This window comes from Pygoscelis adeliae, unplaced genomic scaffold, assembly GCF_000699105.1.
Source record: "Pygoscelis adeliae isolate BGI_AS28 unplaced genomic scaffold, ASM69910v1 Scaffold308, whole genome shotgun sequence".
Lineage (NCBI taxonomy): Eukaryota > Metazoa > Chordata > Aves > Sphenisciformes > Spheniscidae > Pygoscelis > Pygoscelis adeliae.
The window spans coordinates 3798885-3817675 of record NW_008825306.1 but is presented as its reverse complement, the minus strand read 5'-3'; the positions used below and the strand labels follow the sequence as shown (position 1 = coordinate 3817675).

At 36.1% G+C, this 18791-nt stretch overlaps 1 protein-coding gene across 1 annotated transcript in view; it reads left to right on the top strand.

Annotated features, from left to right (window-relative positions):
* Positions 1 to 18791, top strand: part of USH2A (Usher syndrome 2A (autosomal recessive, mild)) — a 401100-nt gene that overhangs the window by 189936 nt on the left and 192373 nt on the right. The window contains exons 33-35 of the mRNA XM_009330219.1: positions 11770 to 11929; positions 12416 to 12587; positions 16959 to 17106. Coding sequence (XP_009328494.1) covers positions 11770 to 11929; positions 12416 to 12587; positions 16959 to 17106 — 480 coding nt within the window. The remainder of the gene's footprint in view (positions 1 to 11769; positions 11930 to 12415; positions 12588 to 16958; positions 17107 to 18791) is intronic.

Genomic DNA, 18791 nt, shown 5'->3' with positions numbered 1-18791 from the left:
AATTTTTACACTGGTGATAATATACTGCCTGTGTTCTGTATCTGGAAATATATAATTAGCAATTTCTTATTCTAATTTGTGACTTAATCAATTCAATCAATAAGTTTCTGTGTTCTTTCTGTGAGCATATGTGGTTTCCATCAACAGAGGTGCATAAATATATAAAATTTTATACAAATATCTTGGGGGAGATATTTCTGTTTTAAAATTTTTCTAGTTGGTACAAATTTGAGTTGGAATCAGTGCTGAATAGATAGTAGGGGCAGCTAAAACAGCTCTGCCAACAGTTGAAAGCTTCCATGTTAGGACCGTGGGTGAATAGCTTTGCATCCGCTCTGTTAGTCAGTGGAAAAGGTTATTCAGAGGTGACTAGAGAGTCTGGCTTATTAAAAGCTTCTGGGTCCTCATTGCTTACCTTTCCAGGATCATTGGCTAGACTGGGTGAGTTCATACAAAGGATTCATAAGTGGTGAAAATTTCCACAGTCTATTCTAGCAGAAATGTAGAAAATGAAGGAAAATATCAATAGTGGAAAGTAAACCATGTTGGTACAGTATGTCAATAGCTTCCTTTTGAAAGTTGAATTTCATACTGCCTTCAACTCTGGAGCTATTTATGATCACTTAATTTTAATATTGTTAGTCATTTGTTTTCTGATCAAGGAACAATAACTTAATCCAATTGACAAGAATGTTCACATGATCTCATGAGCTGGCGTGCTAGCCTTTTCATCAGCTCAAGGATAAGAATGCTCTCTTACGTATCAAAATAATTGTGGTGCCTTTTGCTATTCTTAAAAGTTAGGGTAAAAGTATTGTTTGCATTTCAACTAATGTGTTTTGAATTTTTGAGATATGGCTCTTGGGATTTAATACTGTTGTTGCAATGTCATATAACAATTTTTAAGCTGTTACATTTTACTGGGAGTTAAAATACATGCATAATTGAAGTCCTTCTAAGTTTGCAGGCAGAGATAAAGTACATAGAAAGCTAGTCAAGGAAAACTCAAAATTGAAGTCGGTACACTTAAAAAAATAAAAAGAATAAATAAATAAATAAATAAATAAATAAATGCTACCAGAAAAAGAGAGGTACAAGTGTTAGCTTAACTATGAAAAGAAGTTGCATGGCAGAGATTGAGGCAGAATAAACAAATGGTGGTTAGAACTAGAACATAATTTAAAATATTTGCACACAGGACAAAGGAAAATCCAGGGAATTAAACAGACTAAGTTCAAAACAGTTGAGAGAAATTACAAGATGACTTCTTCCACCAAAGAGCCTTTCCCTAGTGATGCCTCTTAGGGAGGTACATTAATCAACACTGTAGTACTCCAGCCAGAGAACCAAAAAATGTTAAAGCAACCAGACTAAAATAATTCCTTGCTCCTACACCTTATCACCAGTTAACAGAGTGCTTCTTAGAGGTAGAACTGCTGTGAGGGAAAGCCACAGGCTCTGCACGTATGTGTGCTATCATATAAATTGTGGTCACAACAGGTATTAGTTTACAGGCTTCAGCAGAGAAGCTGAGGACATGAATGGGCATGGAGATGAGTCGTCTCCTCCAGGAGATTCAACTAGAGGAGCAGTACATCACGTTAACCATGAAGTGTAAGGAAGTTTCAGTTGCAAGTTCTGCATTCTCTTCGTAAGTTAGGTAGAGGACTTCAGTTTACTCTGGCACCTTCTTAAAGCACTGCCATTTAACATCTGCCTCTTACAGACATGTCCCTGAGTATCACAAGAAAACTCAGAAAGATGACACCAATACTGTAACGTAAAGCAGATACATTCCCAACAATGACTACTAACATAGAGTGTCTGTTGCTTTTCTGCAAGAAAGAAAAAGTAGTGATTATAAAATCTAAACAGTCTATCTGGAAAAAAAAAAAGAATTGTGGAGCAGTGGCACTGAAAAATACACTATGTTCTACATACAAGAGATTGGAGCGGGGAGAGGGTTGGGGTGAAATACGAAAGCCTCTTAAGGGTTTGCCACTTGTGAATTATGCATCTCACTCTCACTAGTAGGCGTAAATGCATAATTCTAATCTGTTCTTATTACTTATTTATAACACGCAGTAGAATGTAAATTCTATGCCTCCTTTGTAGAAGCTTAACATGGCAGTTAAGGTATGCAGGTATTTCAGGGAGCCTACATAGACAACTTGGCATAGCGCACTGTTGCCAATTAAAGGGCATAAACTTCAAACAATGAATTAAACTCACTCTCCCTCCCCATTTACAGGAGGAATATAGACAGGATGTAAGGAATAAGGGCGAGGCTCAACAGATAATAAGAGCAGCATTCATCTTGAAATAAACTACTCTGCATTGTTATTATTTATGATAGTTACTGTTATTAATAAAGTACATGTGGGATAGAGAAAAAGCTTGCAACAACCACTGAATTTATGAGACTGGGGACAGATGCGTGTTCGTTCTTTTATATCGCTGGCACTGATCGGTTTGTATTTTTCCCGATGATGGTTTATGCCATTATAACTGTTTGGTGGCTCCTTACTATTGAGTTATGGTTGCAAAGCACTTCACAAATGAGAACAAGCCTCTGAACATTATATCCTAATCTGCACATCCTATAGATACGCCATAATACAGAGCAGCTGACTGCAGCACCTGTGATCTGTGTACCCACAAACATGATTTATTCTGGTAATCCCGGTTTAATGCATCACATCAGATTGTGGCAGTTATGTTATCTGATGACATTACTGACACTACATGACATAACTGGGTAGTGCAACATGTCAAGTTGAAAAAAACTTTGGGCTTTTCAGGGTTTTGTGGGTTGGGTTTTTTTTGGTGTGTGTGTTTTGAAAATAAATATAAAGCAAGTAAACTTAAAAAAAAAAAGGGGGGGGGGAAGAAATCGCAATAATTTTCCCCAACCACATGTTGACCATATTAATGACTCAACAGCTGTGGCTGATTGTTCCAGTAAGGACAGCGGAGAGCAGCAGAAGTACAGTATATTTTACTATGCTGCTAATTCTGTGGCCAGCTGAAAACTAGCTCAGTTTTTCTAGTCTTGCAACAGATTTAACTTGCTATAAATTGTCTTGTTTAGGAATGGTGCTCAGAAGCTGAGTCCTCCCACTATCCTTGTTCCAGCACTACAGTAATGTTTTAGCAAAACCCTTTATTCTCTGACTATAATTCAGATATACAGAGCTGTTCTGGTCCTGGGAAGGTGATAGTATCTCTTCTACAGAAACTCTTAAATCATGTGATGCCTTGCCTGGATGGTGAGAGTTGTTCTCTAATCATCTTGCATGCCTGCTACTATACAAAATGGTGGAACAAGTTACCCATAATGGATGTAAAATGCATATATAGCTAAATAAAGCTCATAACCTATAAACCACTAACCTGTAACCTCTAGCTGATAGCTGTTCAAACAGCCATTGTCATATTTTTCTTGTTTAGATTCCAATTTCTAGTCTGAGTGTGCTGTCTCAAGTTTCTGCTTGTTTGATGAATTTTTTCTTTTTAATATTTTTTTGATTAAAACAATTGTTTTGGGGTTAAAATGGTATTTTGCAATTTAGTATGCATATTCAATTTTAATAAGTAAAAATCTACTAGTAAAATTGTTTACTTTTTGTCAAAGAAAATATTTCTTTGGAAATTAATTTCTTTCCTCCCATCCCTCTTTTTCTTTGCTTAGGCAGGAAAAGTTTAAAATAAAATACAGTGTTGAAGAGTTCTAAGTAGTCTCAGATACAGAGAAAGAAGTATAGAAATCTTGCAGGACTCTGTTCTACAGATTTGCAAATTACAGTGATGCTTATAAAAATAATTTAAAAAACATGATGTTGATATTTAATATCTCTCCCCCAGAATTTGATTTATAAAGATAAACCTGAATCTTCTTGTCAGCAGTAGATGTTCCATGATTTTGGGTGGGATGAGTTTCTCTGAAAATTCCCCTTTCTGAATTTATTGGATGTCCTTTTCTTCCCTGTATTATTGAAAGGGAGTTCATGGGAACACAGGGTCCTAATTGGTTTTCTATGTAGCACTTACTATCTTATATACCTGTATGATGTGTCAGCTGCTTTGATTCCTTTTCTCAGGTTGTTTTTTCAGCCTCTCTTCCTAAGAGTGTTTGTAAGCCTGTGCTTTCTCACTGCCATTTTCCAGACAGACTTTATCTCTGCACTCTGTAATATATGCTATTCCAGATGAGACTGTGCTATTGATTTATATAAAATGGATAGTAATAGTTGCTGTATTACTTATCATATATTCTTATATAACTTAACATCTTACTGGCTTCTCTTACCACAGCTGCATATTCCTATGTGTTCTTCAGTGGGTTGTAAAAGTGGCAGTCAGGCACTTCTCTTGAGCTGATACAATTAACTCAGCACCAAATGTAAGGTGGATCTGAATTTTGTTTCTCCCATTGCAGCAAGATCGGAATTACTTGGGAATACAGGATGTACTTCTGTTAGTGAGCCAAGGGGTTCTTGGTCATACTAATGTGAATCCAGAGTAGTTCCAGTTTTATAGCAGCAGGTATCTGAGATTCAAATTTGCAACGTAGTTGCCTAGTGCAAATATATTTTCCAGTTCTGAACATAAAGCTGAAGTAATACAGAGGTAAAATGTTCAAAACATTTTTTTTTCCTTTTTCACTTCTTTGGGCTCGACACTGACTGAGAGATCATCGTTCTTATGATGTATACTAACAACTCTCCTCTATTTAAGCTGATAGCAATACAGTGACTGGATTGGAAGCATTTGTGAATGGAAATTTTCATTTAAATCTTAAAGTAGGGCTGCGTCATGGCATATGATGTCCAAGGAAATGACAGAGAGAGAAATAAAACTAAGATAGTGATATTGGTACGACCACAATTACTTCTCTTCATGTGCCTGGTAAAAATTAATGTGCTCTGTCCTGTTTCTGCTTTCTCCCCCTCTGACCTTCAAACTGACCTTATTTGTCCAGCTGTTATAATTGAAGTAAACTAGGGAGACAGTGCATGGTTTTAATTCTAATAAACAAAGATGTAACTTGGAAGTTCAATAGGTTCATTTGATGCTGAATGTTTGCACTGACTGGCTATGTGTTGTTTTGGCAGCAAGAGGAGCCTTTAAAAAACCTCCCAAAATGCCTCTGTATTTTTCTGATGGTGACTAATGATGATGGGCCAGGGGAACAATTTAGGGATGTTAGGGGAAGGAGGGTTCCAAGGAGGTTCACACATGCACCGTGATTCTTCTGTGGTAAGTGACATGAGATGTCTTTAGAGTCACACAAGGAATCAGGTAGATTAATCGGTGATAAAGTATTAAGAGAAGTTTAAATGTCCTTCTCTGATGTTTCCCTTCAACTTTTTCTAAACAATGTGGTATGTGGCACTCCACATGATTTGAGTTTTCTTCAGCTCAGTACCTTTAGGATTTCAAGTTAGTGTGTCCTAACTGGATGGCAAGAACAGCCTGGAAAATGTACCAATAATAGCTATCTCAGGGACATGGGTTTAAAATAAAGGACTGGAATCCTTGTATGCCAACTTTCGTAATGGCAAAGGAATAATATTAATGTTTAATTAAAAAGATGTATACCTTGCTAGGGTAAGGTTAAAACTATTAGTTTTACCAAAAAAAAAAAAAAAAAAAAAAGGAAAAATTGAACACAGTAATCAGGAATGGATGCTAATGTGGCCTTGTGAATTGGCCAGGATGAAACATAATATTTGACGGATGAGTTTGTGCTCAAAGAAGTACAAGAGTTTGGGCTGATAAATGGCAGAAGGGTTTTCTGTGCAACAGTTAAGGGTTGTAAGAGCATAACCAAGAGACACTGTTACTAAATGTGAAAACAAATAGACTTTATAATGTTTGCTGTTAAAACAGAATTATATTTAAAAGCATTAAAGTACTTTGGAGCTACCACTTTCCCTAAAGTGGAACTGTAGTTCTACCATGTGCATGTAATAACTTCATTAATTGTTTGAAATCATTGCAAACTGAAATGATTAAAGATCCTTTTGTTTCACATTTGTGCCAAAGGGTTTTTCTTCTTGACTATAACTTTTTTACACAGTCCAACATATGACTGTCATGTTTTTGGTGCTCCCATATGATACATGGTTTTATGCTATGCTTTTTAATTCCTCAGATGGGGCCTGGAAGTTGTACCTTTCCTGAACTCTTCTGAAACATATAAATCTCAAATGGAATGAGGATTTACTCCTTTATGAGTAATTTGGAAAACCAGCGATATCTACTGCTGAGCAAAAAGCTTCTAAAACACATCAGCATTTGTTGGCCAGCTAGAAGCAAAGTTGTTTCGTCCATATGCCATTGTGTCAAAGTCTTTGCTGGCTAGAGAGCAGAACAACAGCTTATGGTGCTTCCTGAAAATAATTATCTGTGACCCTGAGTTTATTTGTCTCTATTTCTTGCCCTTGTTTTTAGTGGCTTCACAAAATTCTTTTAATTCTCACTCTGGAACATTCTTAATTAATATCCGGCAGAATTTGCTGCTATCTTGGAAGCTAGCTGTTTTCTTCAATTAATGGGCCAATTCCACATGTGAAAGGCCATTCATTGCTAGTTTATACAATTAGGTACATGAGCACACTGTTTTCTTGGGCTTGATTGAGTTGCCTGAAGTAGGCAAGTGGTATCATTTGTGACGCCCTGGTTTTTCTGAAATATTTTCAAGGGAGTGATGAGTATGGCATGGGGTTCACAGGAGATCTGTGAAAAAGATGCAGCATTAGTATAATACCTTCCCAGAGAAGGTTGTACATAAGTGATGGTTCTTTGAGAGTCAATATAATTAAGTGATCGGTGCTTTATAAATACAGAAAGCAGGATATACTGTACTAAAAGTTATATATGAGTTGCTGCTTGCTTTCAGAAAATGGTGGAAGGGAAAGAACTGCTAATGATGTCTGATGGAGTAAGCCTGATAATGTGATCTTGGCACTTACTTTATGAATTTGATTCTTTTTTTTTTTTAGTAGTGCATAAAAATCAGATGGGGACATCGTTGTATTTGGTGATGCAGATTTATGGTCCCAAAGAGTTTACCTTCTAATTAAATATTAAGTTACTGTGAGTTAATTTAACAAACTATGAGAAAGAAGATGAGAGAACAGAATAAGGATGTGAGTAATGAGCTGAAGTAGTCATACGGTCTACCTACATAAACAACGTGGTGATTGGAATTCTTTGGAAGTTTTTCATCTTCATACTCTCTCAGCAGGTTTTCTTTGTTGTGCTGCTAACAATCCCTTGCTACAGTGCTGCTGTATTATTTTCCTTTGAATATAGCAATGGGATAGCTATTGTCTCAATTATTTTCCTGAGAGAAACTATGTGGGGTTCCTTACGCAAGTCACGTTTCAACTGAGCGCTCACCAAGACAGGACATTGCCATTTCTGGTCCTTACAATAGCTGCCTGAAAGCAGGGAGAGTGGAAATAGGGTGGAAGAGGGGAGGAAAGAAGGGTATGTGACTCTCTTGCTGTAAACCTCAATACAGAATGCTGCATGTTACAGATAAATTAAAACATTTTAGACATTACTACTGTGCTATTTTGAACTGTGATGTACTCTGACATCTTGATGGTAAAGCTCATGTTTTGAGTCAAGTTCTTAAATCTCTGATTTCGGAGTTGGTGGGTTTGTTTTTTTTTACTCTACTAACTATGTTTTTCTTCTCTGTCATAGTAACATCTCTCAAATTCCATGCTAAAAGTAGCACTATAGTGTTGCATATTATCTTTCAATGACTACCCATTAAATTTGATCAAAGCAAAGTGAGTGTTCTTATTGACCATGCAAACAGGGTCATTCTTTATTCTTTCTGTCTCATGCATTGATTGTGCTATCAGGACTTATGCTGGTGGTTATTAGAAACTGGATATATACCAACCACTATAGTCAGATTTACCATGATATTTAAGATAGTTGCCTTGGTTAGTGCGGGAAGTTCCACATATACCACATATATAATAAATATAGTGGTATGCAAACGTCAATTTTAACGATAGCCACTATAGTTAGCAATTCTCTTGCTGACATATGAGTTAGAAAAGAATTCAGTTTGTTTGTATTGCCTCTGAGGTCAAAGAGATGAAAAGGCAGGTTGATCCCTTCTCTCCCTGGGCCTCTCCCTCCCTCCCCCCGGCCTTTTTCTTTGGGGAAAGTAAGTAATGGTTTTAAAACAGATACGTGGAGTTGTATTTTAGTTTTCTTCTTTTGTTCTGGTTTTGACATGAAAAATGCAGAATTCTTCTGGCTACCTGCTACCTTAATAGGATTATTTGAGGGAAACCTTACCCCCAAGAAAGTCTCTTTTTTCTTTGCCCTTCTGAGTCCAGAAACGAGTACAAGACCAAATCCTGAATTTAGGTTTTTCTTAGTAAACCTCTATAATTTTTAAGTTTAGCTTTGCTTTGGTAAGAAATAAGTGATTTAAGAGAGTAGTTATTGGAAAATTGCAATAAGAAGCATTTGATATTATTTTAAAGTAACACAGGGGACTGGAATTGTGGAACACACAGGAATATAACCTGATCAAGCAAATGTTTAAGAAAAAAATTTTCAGTTTTTCTGTGAGTTAAAAAGAAAATAATTGTCTGCTTATTGGGTTCATTTTTTAAATTGAGATCAATGAAATTCTTCCAGCAACAGCATGAAATCAATTGTAAAATAACATATAATTCATGCCCTATATTGTAAATTATAGTTTGTTTGACATTAATCACTGAGTTTTCCACGCACTGGGGTACATTTTCTTGTAACGCATTTCTGGAAAATGCTTGTGGATCCATTTCTAATGTGTTTGAGAGTGATCTGTTTTTCATGTCCGCAATTGCCTACGTTTGATCTTATGCAAATCATGCAATCAAGCAAATGGAAAACAAGGCATTGTTGCTAGAGGACCTTGACAAACAGTGGCTTTGTAGTTTTAAGAACCTCCTCCCTCCTCATTCAGATTCATGTTTGTATCTGTAGTTGTCTGAATCCATTGATCCATTATGAAACACTTTGAACTTTAAATAGGAAAATACCTGCCAAATCAGATTGTGACAAATAATTGAATCAATTATGATGTAATATGATTTTTATTGTTCAGTTTGTCAGTTTCTGGTTCTAACCTTTTAGAAATACTACGTACATTATATTTGCGGACTTATCCAAACCTTGATGAAGTCTGTGGAGAGTTTTTCGTTGACTGCAAAGCTCATGCTTTGAGTGACATTCCTAAGTCTCTAATTTCTGTATTTTCTTCTCCTGCTCCCACTAACGTAATTTGTCTTTTTAGCTTTTATCCCACCAAAATCTTTCGGATTCCATTGAAACTTTCTATTCGGCATTTATAAGTCAAAATACATTGGCATTATTAAACCAAGATGAGGAACAAAGATTTCCTTTGATCCTGGTGACATGTTGCTTTTTTCTACTTCCCTCCCCTCTCAGTATGCTTATCAGTTGATCCTAAAGGATCTTGCTGCTCATATGCCCTGTGTTTCCATTCCTTGTTATTCCTGTTTTTAAACTTTGCATGTTTCCCTGTCTTGTCTTTTTGCTTTTTCCATTCCAGGCACTGAGACACACATAGTAACTTATAGTCACTTGTTTTTTTCAGGGAGGGAAATAAAATATTTTTCCATCTTCCATGCTCTTCATCCTTGAAAAAGTTCCTCCCTCTTCAAATTTAGCTAGCTATTTCCAGAAACTCTTATGCATGCAAGTAGTCTCATCAGCTACAGTGTGCATCAAATCAGGGTTTCAGTACAAGCTACCTTTTTAAAAAAAGCAGTTCCTTGATGAGGAATTTTCCTTAAAGGAGAGAAAAATACCCCTCCCCAACCCCCATCACAAATCTGTGTACAAGGAAAACAGTGATCCACCATAAACAAATGGAAAAGGAGAAATCCACTTTCTTTTTCTCTTCTCCCTTCCCTTGTGTTATATTCACACTGCTAAGTGAAGCCTCGCAATAGAGTTTCAACTTAGAGAGAAGAACGTGTGTTCACCGTTTACAAGGATATGAATTAAATAGGTGCCATGGATTGCTTTCAGCTGTTCATTTTAGGATTGCTAGAAGTAAAATCCTTCTGGTCGCTTGTTTGCCCACCCAGAACATGGAGTATCTGATACTTGTCTCACAGACTTCCATCTCCATCTGTACTTTTTGTGGCTTCTCTGATGACAGCTGCAAGAACAAGGGATCCAGGAAGGTGTACACTAATGAGGGCAATACAATCGGTGCAGTATGTAGAGTTTACTTTCTCTGCTTGCTGAGCCAGCTTGAGCACCTGCTCTGGAGTGTGCTTTCCCCCTCTCACCCACATAAGCACTGCTTAACCCTGGTAGAATCAGCCCCATTATGTTGATTAAACATGTCACTGTGTTACAGGCATTCACTTGATGATTTTTTTTTTAGTTACGGCATTTTTTTTTAACTCACACTTTGCCATGTGCTCCATAGAACAATACCACTGAGTGATATTGCATTTTCAATAAAAATGCATGAGTTCATTCTTTCCTCATACAGAGTGGAGTAAATCAGAAGGAATTCCATTGCAGCAGGAACTGGAGACATTATATGAGGAGAAAACTAATGAGAAAGAAGTTGGGTCTACAACATTTCTGCTTTAGTGATATATTTGTCATCCAGTTGCAATTTTTGAATTTGTGCTCACAAGTATTTTCGTACAAAATGATAGTTTGATACTATTTGGCTCTGAAAACACTAGCATTTGTTATGTCTTGCAAAAACCCAGAACTTTTCTGCCATACCAAAAATGTGTATCTATAACATATGCATTTTACTTGTATACCTTATACTGTTGCCAAAACCTCAATTGTAAATTCCTTCTTAAACAATTTGCTCATTAAAGTCTGTGATTTGTATTTTAATAAAAAAAAAAAAGAAAAATATTAGAAAAATGTCTGCATTACTTTCCTACTATAATTTTTCTGACAAACATTCCTTTATTAGTATGGGGAAGAATATATGAAGCTAAAGACCTTTTAGAATATTTATTCAGCAAAGATGCTACATTTTATTCACCATTTTCTGCAAAAATTGAAACTCAGGATAGCTTCATAATAAATAACCATTTAAAGTTGTTTTGCTATAGCATTAGACAGGTTGTCTTTACTGAAATATATTTTACAAATGTTTGGTGTTCATGCAGCTGAAGACAAACAGGCAAAGAGAGAACAGACCAGTATAAGTGGTGGCAACAGTGAGCTTCCTTTGTGTTCATGCTTATAGTGAAACCTGCATGGAATGAATCATTGTATGTATTGATGCTTGACATTCATGTATCATACAGCACATTTTTAAAAAAAATATAATCTGGCTGCATTAATGAACCTGTACTTGTTTTTCCATTAATTTGATTTGATTTAGTCATCTTAAAGGTGTTCACTTGCCACTGTAGCAAATTGATATAGTATTTAGCACCTAAGAGGCTAACATCTTTGTTTTGTTTGGGCGGTGTACGTTCTAGTTTAAATGTACTGTACAATGGGGTCATCTCAGCAAAAGCCCGCTCCGTATATCTATTTGTAGTCAAAATTTGCAGTTATTTGCTATTAAACAGCCAGTGCCTATTCACTCCTCTGGGACAAATCTGAAACATTTAAGAGATACAGGTCCCTCTTCCTCTTAATTTTCTGAATTCACTACCCTCTGAAAGTTACAGAAAAACAAAGTAAAATTAATGTGCAAAGTAAATTCATATTCCTTTTTTGCCCTAGATTTAGCAGTTTTTACGCCACACCAGTTTCTGCTCACTGCATGCACGCTTGCTGGCTGTACAAACAGTTCCCAGGTCACCTTGTTTACAGCACAGCTGCCACCATCTCACGTAGATGCCCCGGTCCTGACGGTTTTGGATTCTAGAACAATATATGTACAGTAAGTAAGGATTTCTTCTTTCCTGACAACACAATAGTGCATCAGTTTATTCAAGAATTCCAGTGAGTTCAATCAGGGGAAGGGTTTGTGACATAAAATTAAATTTATTATGATTAAATGCATAGAAGTGATTAGTTTAGTGGTTCTGTGAACCTTCTGATTATCACTTGCCAACTTAATTTCCATTTTGTCTTTACGCAATCAGTATAACCTACATATGGGCATAGCCTCTGCAAACTTCAGTGCAGGAAATGTTCTGGTGATATGCCCATTTTGTAGCCCCTGCTTTGTGTGTTACTGTAATCATTTATCTTTTGAGTACAAATACTGCATTAGAGGTATGCCTTAGATTTATTTTTATGGTTGCAAAACTATGTTGTTAAATTCTTAAAATAAACCCCACAAAGTCCCCTAAACAAAGCCTTACATTTTTCAGTACGGTCTGAATCTTTGCTGGTCTTAATCATATTTTGTTTTTATTTGCAGATGGAAAGAACCAGTAGAAGTAAATGGAATCCTAGATCGCTATATAATTTATATTGCCAACAATGAGCAGAATTTTACAAAGTGGAATGTAATCTATAACAGCACAGAACTTTTTCTGGATTTTACTATTCAGCAGCTTTTCCCGGGTACTGAATACCTCATAAAACTAGCTGTAAGTTTTAAAGATGTGTAGTAGAGGTGTAAAATGGTGAAAATGATTCTGATTTTGTTAACGTCTTAAATACTTAATGGTTCATGCGTCCACATTGTTTAACTTCTTCTTTCTGAAACTAAGGTGGATGAGCCATGCTGAACAACAGTAGGTGTTTTGTTTCAAAACAGGCCCTCAAAAAATGTGTATGTAATTTAAATACAGGTTTTCTTCAAGGATAAGTTGGATGATAACTAATAGAGAATTGACCAGAAATACATGAAAGACTTAAAAATTGTCTCCTGCCCCCAACTTACGAGAAAATGTTGAATGTATTTGAAAATGTAGAAGTAAATAGCAGAGAGGAAAAGAGTTCAGTGTAAGATAGCAGTTTGTTTATTGACAACATTTTAAAAGACCTTGGTGTTTTCATTGCATTTCTTTATAATTGGTTTTATTTTGTGATGAAATAAAATGGCTTCAGCTCACCAACAAACGTGAAAATATGTGCATAAAAGCATGGGATTGTCCCTTGTTTTAAGCACACTGTTCATTTTATAACAATACCTATATAAGGATATTTGCTTTGATAAATGCCATAGGAGAATATTCTGTTCTTGATTATGAATAAATTTACATTTATGTAGACTGGGTATGCATTCATTTTTTCTTAACATGCTCTTGAATGTTCTAAATATTATACCACAAAAAATAAACTACCTTCAGGTAATGATAAGGATTTGACTTGAACTTGAAAAAGCAAGGATATTCAGTCTAATTAAAGCTTAGATTCATGTGGAAATTAATTCATTTGTGCCTAGGTATTTCAGCATAGTAAATTGCATAACGTATAAAATAGCACCATGTCCAAAACGAAGGCAGTACTTCAACAAGCATTTTATGCCTTTATAAGCAAGTGGGACTACCAAAAGAATTTGTGCTGGCCTTCACTGTCCCACACCTCTTCTCTGCTCCTGCCCAGCTCCTGTGCACGGGGGGGCACAAGGAGAGAGGATCAGGGGAGAATTAACCGCTAGGATCTGGAGAGCAACTGGGACTGCTGCTTTTGGTGGCTCTGCCTTGGGATATGGTTAAAACAAAAAAGTGTTGTGTGGACTTTGTTTTTACTTCATTAATATGTACAGCTTTTCTAGAAGTTACTGAATACATTTTTAGGAACCTTTGATCTTTACATTTTATTTCTCATTTCTTTGGGGTTTTTTTGATTTTTTTTTTTTATATGTTTGTGTTGCATCAGTAGTAACCAGAAGTAAGAAAAGATCATTGCTTCTGGTGATGAAGATAACCAGATTTACCTGGATAAAATGCAATGGTCTGTGATAGGCAGGTTAGAAGATCTAAATGTCCTTGCAGCTTTGAAAATGGCAGGTCTAAAAGTGCATGAAGTGTCCAATAACTTTGAGGTGATATCTTTCTTAAAACATTTGAACCCATTTAGAACTTGTCAGACTAGTTTGAGAAGAATGTAGTATTAGAGATTTACAAGTTATGAAGCTTAAACGTGGCCAAATGTTACACTTGATGAAAAAACAAAAACCCCAGAAAACAAATCAACCACTCACACCTGGAAAGAAATTGAAATATTTAGTGTTTCACATATAATTTAATCTGAATTTTAATAAAACTTTAAAGTAAAAACAACAATAGCATACCTTCAACACTGGAAACTTAATTAAATGCTTCCTGGTTTTTTGCTTAGAATGAAATATTTCTATCAGCTAGAACCTTTTTCTTTTCCTTGTTTCACAGGTAATATTAATTTTGTTTTGTATCCATGCAAAAACTGGTTTTGGTTTATGTGGGAAATTGGAAGTTGAGTTATCAAAAGTTGCAGCTTTGAACACAGGAGTGAGGATCCTCATCAGCAGAACTTACAGCACCTCAGTTAAAGCTGCTGGCTTTAACTTTTGTATGACAAGGTTAATATAAGTACATGAAATAGAGTTAACAAAATATTTATCTTTGTATACTGTTACCAATTTTCACAATTGATTACTGCCATTTAATAGGTAGCAAGTGTATTCGTAAATGAGTGCAACAGCTTTTATAAGCAAATCTAATGCTTCTTTCCGAAAGTCAGCTGAGAAGTCTTAAAGTCATGTCTCCATGGATTAGTGCAAAGGAACTTGCTTTTGCTCTGTTCATGCTCTACGCTGGATGGGTGTGAGCCAGGCCAACCTGAAAGCAGATGAAAAGCTGAAAGACTGCATTTAGTAGCTGGGGTGGCACACCCATTTATATGACTTGAGTGCTTTTGTGATTTAACTGTTAAGCTAATATCTCTTCACGGCTGTGTTGTGTGGATAAGCTAGCTCAGGTGCTAGCTGGAGCATCACTGTATGGTGTCTTGTTATGTGGTTTGTATCTCTCCCTAGGCTCTCTAGACACTTCGGTATTTTTGCAAATTTTGCCTCAAATCTGTTTCTCAGTGAAGTTCAGAATGGCACAATGGGGCTCGATCTGGGTGTAGGATTTCATGGATTTGAGCATCACTGGATGTGATTGACAGAGTCCCAGCAATGTCCAGTCCATTTGGATGCACAAATCTAAAATACCACGATTTAAAATACAGATGAGCTTTCTTTTACTGATTTTCATTAGAAGAATCAGAAACTTCATACCCCAGCACATCTCAGAGATACAAAAATCGAGCTTCATGAAATTCAAGAAATAAATGAACGGGAAGGCTGCTGTTACCAAGCCCTTGAATGAAAAAGCCCTCCACTGCTGAGGAAGGCTCTGTGGAACTTGTTTAGCAAGGCAGTAGGAATGTACGAGGAAGAGGTCTTCCAGAGCTGGTCTTTTTGGCTTCTTCATGAAGCCAGTAGAAGTGGATTCATTTGAAGAATAATCTGCCTTTGCTGGAAGGATGATGTTTTAAAATATTTTCCTTATCAAAATGCTAACAGGTATCTGAGCATCTGTCTAAGCTGACTTTTAAAAAATACTATCATGTTTAAAGTAAATGCTATTTTTGGATGTTCCCAAAACTAAGGTTGCATTCTTTCATCTTTATTTGATAGCCTAGACTGAACACAGGGAGTCATTCCGTAGTTGTGTTGGGAGTGTAATTTCCAGTGAAATCAAAACAATCTTGGTGTATAAAATAGCCTCATTTACGAACAGTTATTATTTTTACCCATGGGGCTAGTATACACTTTTGGAGTGGGGTAGGAAGTATGTCGACTGCTTTCTGATTTGAAACACACTGAGAAGTGGGAAACTGAAGCTAAACCTTTCAAATGAAATATACTAGATTGAGAGAAACATTTTATTCCTGGAGATCTGGACAGCAAAGTTATTTTTCCTTTATGTGCTGATGATCCAGAGTAGGCTGCTTGTGCACTTCAGCACATGGGCAACTCCTAAAAACACAGGTGATCCCACAAGTTTTACTTAAGAGTATGTCTGAATCTGAATCTTTGTTGAATTCAGGTTTTGATTTATTTTATTGCTAAACAATAAAATTAAAAATAACCAATAAGCTAAACCAAAAATCTTTAAATCCAGTACAGAGTTTATATATTCTTGTATATTTTTTTAACTTCCCTAAGAACTCCTGTCTCTTGTCATTGATCTTAGTGCAAGTGATTGGAAAACCAGCACACATAAGGACGATAGCTGTGTAGTCTTATGTTTGTGCATGTAAAACTTTTAAAGCCTGTTATATGGGGTGATATGCACATTTTCTTGCACATTGTGTCGTTTCATAATCAAGGAAAATGTAAAAATCGTGTAATCAATCTTTTCTTCTCTGGTAACTGAAATACAAATGATTTGACTTTGTTATCCATAAACATGTAATAATAATTGTTACATATTGATTTATAATAGAGTGGGTTTTCACTATTTTAATTGCATCTGCACACCACTCTGTGTGCTGTCATGAAGTGCAGGACTGTCTGAATGCATTTTTTTCTCAATGACTATTCATCAAGATATTTTTTTAAGTGCATTGCAGGTTGGTCAGTATATTCTGTCTGGAACTTTTGAGAGCTTTTCAGTCAATTCCAGAAGAGTTTTGCACTGTAAATGATATATATTGTACTGTAATTTTCTTTAACTGCAGCTGCAAAAGCAGTGGAAATCTAATTGTGATTATGACTCACAGAAAAATGCAAAATGCTGCAAGTCAAACATTAATACAATGTTTTAGCTATATTATACCTAAAAACTAAGTATCATGAGTAACACATCTTGTTGTTTAAGAAAAGAAGTAAACAAATCTATGCTAAGAAAACTATCTTCTATGAAAAGCACAGACTTACTGAGTTTAGATATGTAAAAATCATAAAACTTTACAAAAATCATTGCTAAAATTATTGGTATTACATTGAAATATGTTTATTTGTTTTGATTCATATTTTTAAGGCTTGCACTGGAGGTGGATGTTCAATAAGCGAAGCTAGCACAGCTATAACAGATGAGAGTACACCAGAAGGTGTTCCCGCTCCAAAAGCCCAGTCATATTCATCTGACTCCTTTAACATCTCATGGACTAAGCCTGAGTATCCGAATGGTAAGTGAACTCTTTTAGCCTCAAGTTAAAAAGATGATTAGTAAAGGTAAATTAATATTCTAAATGGCAGCTTATATGTGGTGCTTAATTTTTAATGATCGTTTTAGCACATAAAATACCTGAGATAGTATCATTGTCTGCAGCTAGGAGACTGTGGTTTTCAGCCTATTGTACATGTGGTTTCAGTGGCTCAAAAGTGCTCCCTTTTGATAGTTCTTGTGTACTGCATCTCATTGTTTAATGTTTTCCAGGACAACTGAGCTGAGGAATAGGCATTCTTGGAGAATATCAGTCTAGGATGTTCATTTCACTCTCCAATAAAACGTTAATTTATTTTACATTAATTGATATGTAAGAATCATTAGATTTGTGTTCTATGTACTCATCTTGAAGGTATACATTTCCATGGCTGTGGAAGTTAAATGATATACTTTCTTTTGTTTAGAAAAGTTTTCCATTGTGAAATATCCATGTGTAAAACTTTTGGACAAATTTTACATTTCTAATGGTATTGCACAGTATCATATGGCCTTGGAATTCACCTTGATTTTATTATCATGCATGTAACAGTTTAAATCACAGCAGAGGAAGCTATGCAGAAATCACTGAATTTAAAGCAACAGAGATGTTTTTCTTCATTGGCTTATCATATTGATATATATCAATTATTTCTCACAGTGGTTTCACATGAATTTCATTTTTCCTCTGCAAGTTTTTCCCCACTTTCAATTATGGTAGAGCACATCCTACTTGTACAACTTCACTACAAGGCACTTTAAACCACTCCCCAAAACCTGGTGATTGTAAAGCTACATGTATGTAATATTCTGTAAGGTCTTACATTACTTCTAGAGAGAAATAAGAGTATGTCATCTGCTGTTAAATAACGTATTTGATAATTTATGGTTCTTTGTATGGGAATCATATTGGAAGATTTTGCCTCCTAGCCCCTTAGAAACCCTCTAAACCTGTTTCTAAAATCCAGTCAGCATATGTGGCAAAGGCTTAGAGGAAGGCAAGGAGGAAGGAAAAAGGGGAGGGGTAAGGGATGGGAGGGGAAGAAGGGGGGGACGGAAGGCAGGAAGGCCATGTATGTGGCTTAGTGGCTAAAGTCTGAATAATTTTCAAAGAAATGGGCATTTTTCGTGTGTAATAGTTCATGTCAGGACCTGATCCTGTTATCTTTGCATTGTGGGAAAAAATCCAAATAGTTTAGAGTGGTTTAACTAATCAAATAAATATAAATAGATGCATACATATATTTATATATGCATATCAACCGCACAGGATAAAGACCTATAGTTTGATAAATAAATTTCCACAAGCTTCCTTTAAAACAACTAAAAGTTGGGAATACATTACTAAATTTGCACATTGTATCTTGTTGTTAATATAGCATTTGCTATGTACAGCTTGGCTCTCCTTTCCAATACAATAAATAGGTTGTTAGGAAACAACTGGGTGTTAGTGCACCCTCAGTAAGTTTGCAGACGACACCAAGGTGGGTGGGAGTGTTGATCTGCTGGAGGGTAGGAAGGCTCTGCAGAGGGACCTGGACAGGCTGGATCGATGGGCCGAGGCCAACTGTATGAGATTCAACAAGGCCAAGTGCCGGGTCCTGCACTTTGGCCACAACCACCCCAGGCAGCGCTACAGGCTTGGGGAAGAGTGGCTGGAAAGCTGCC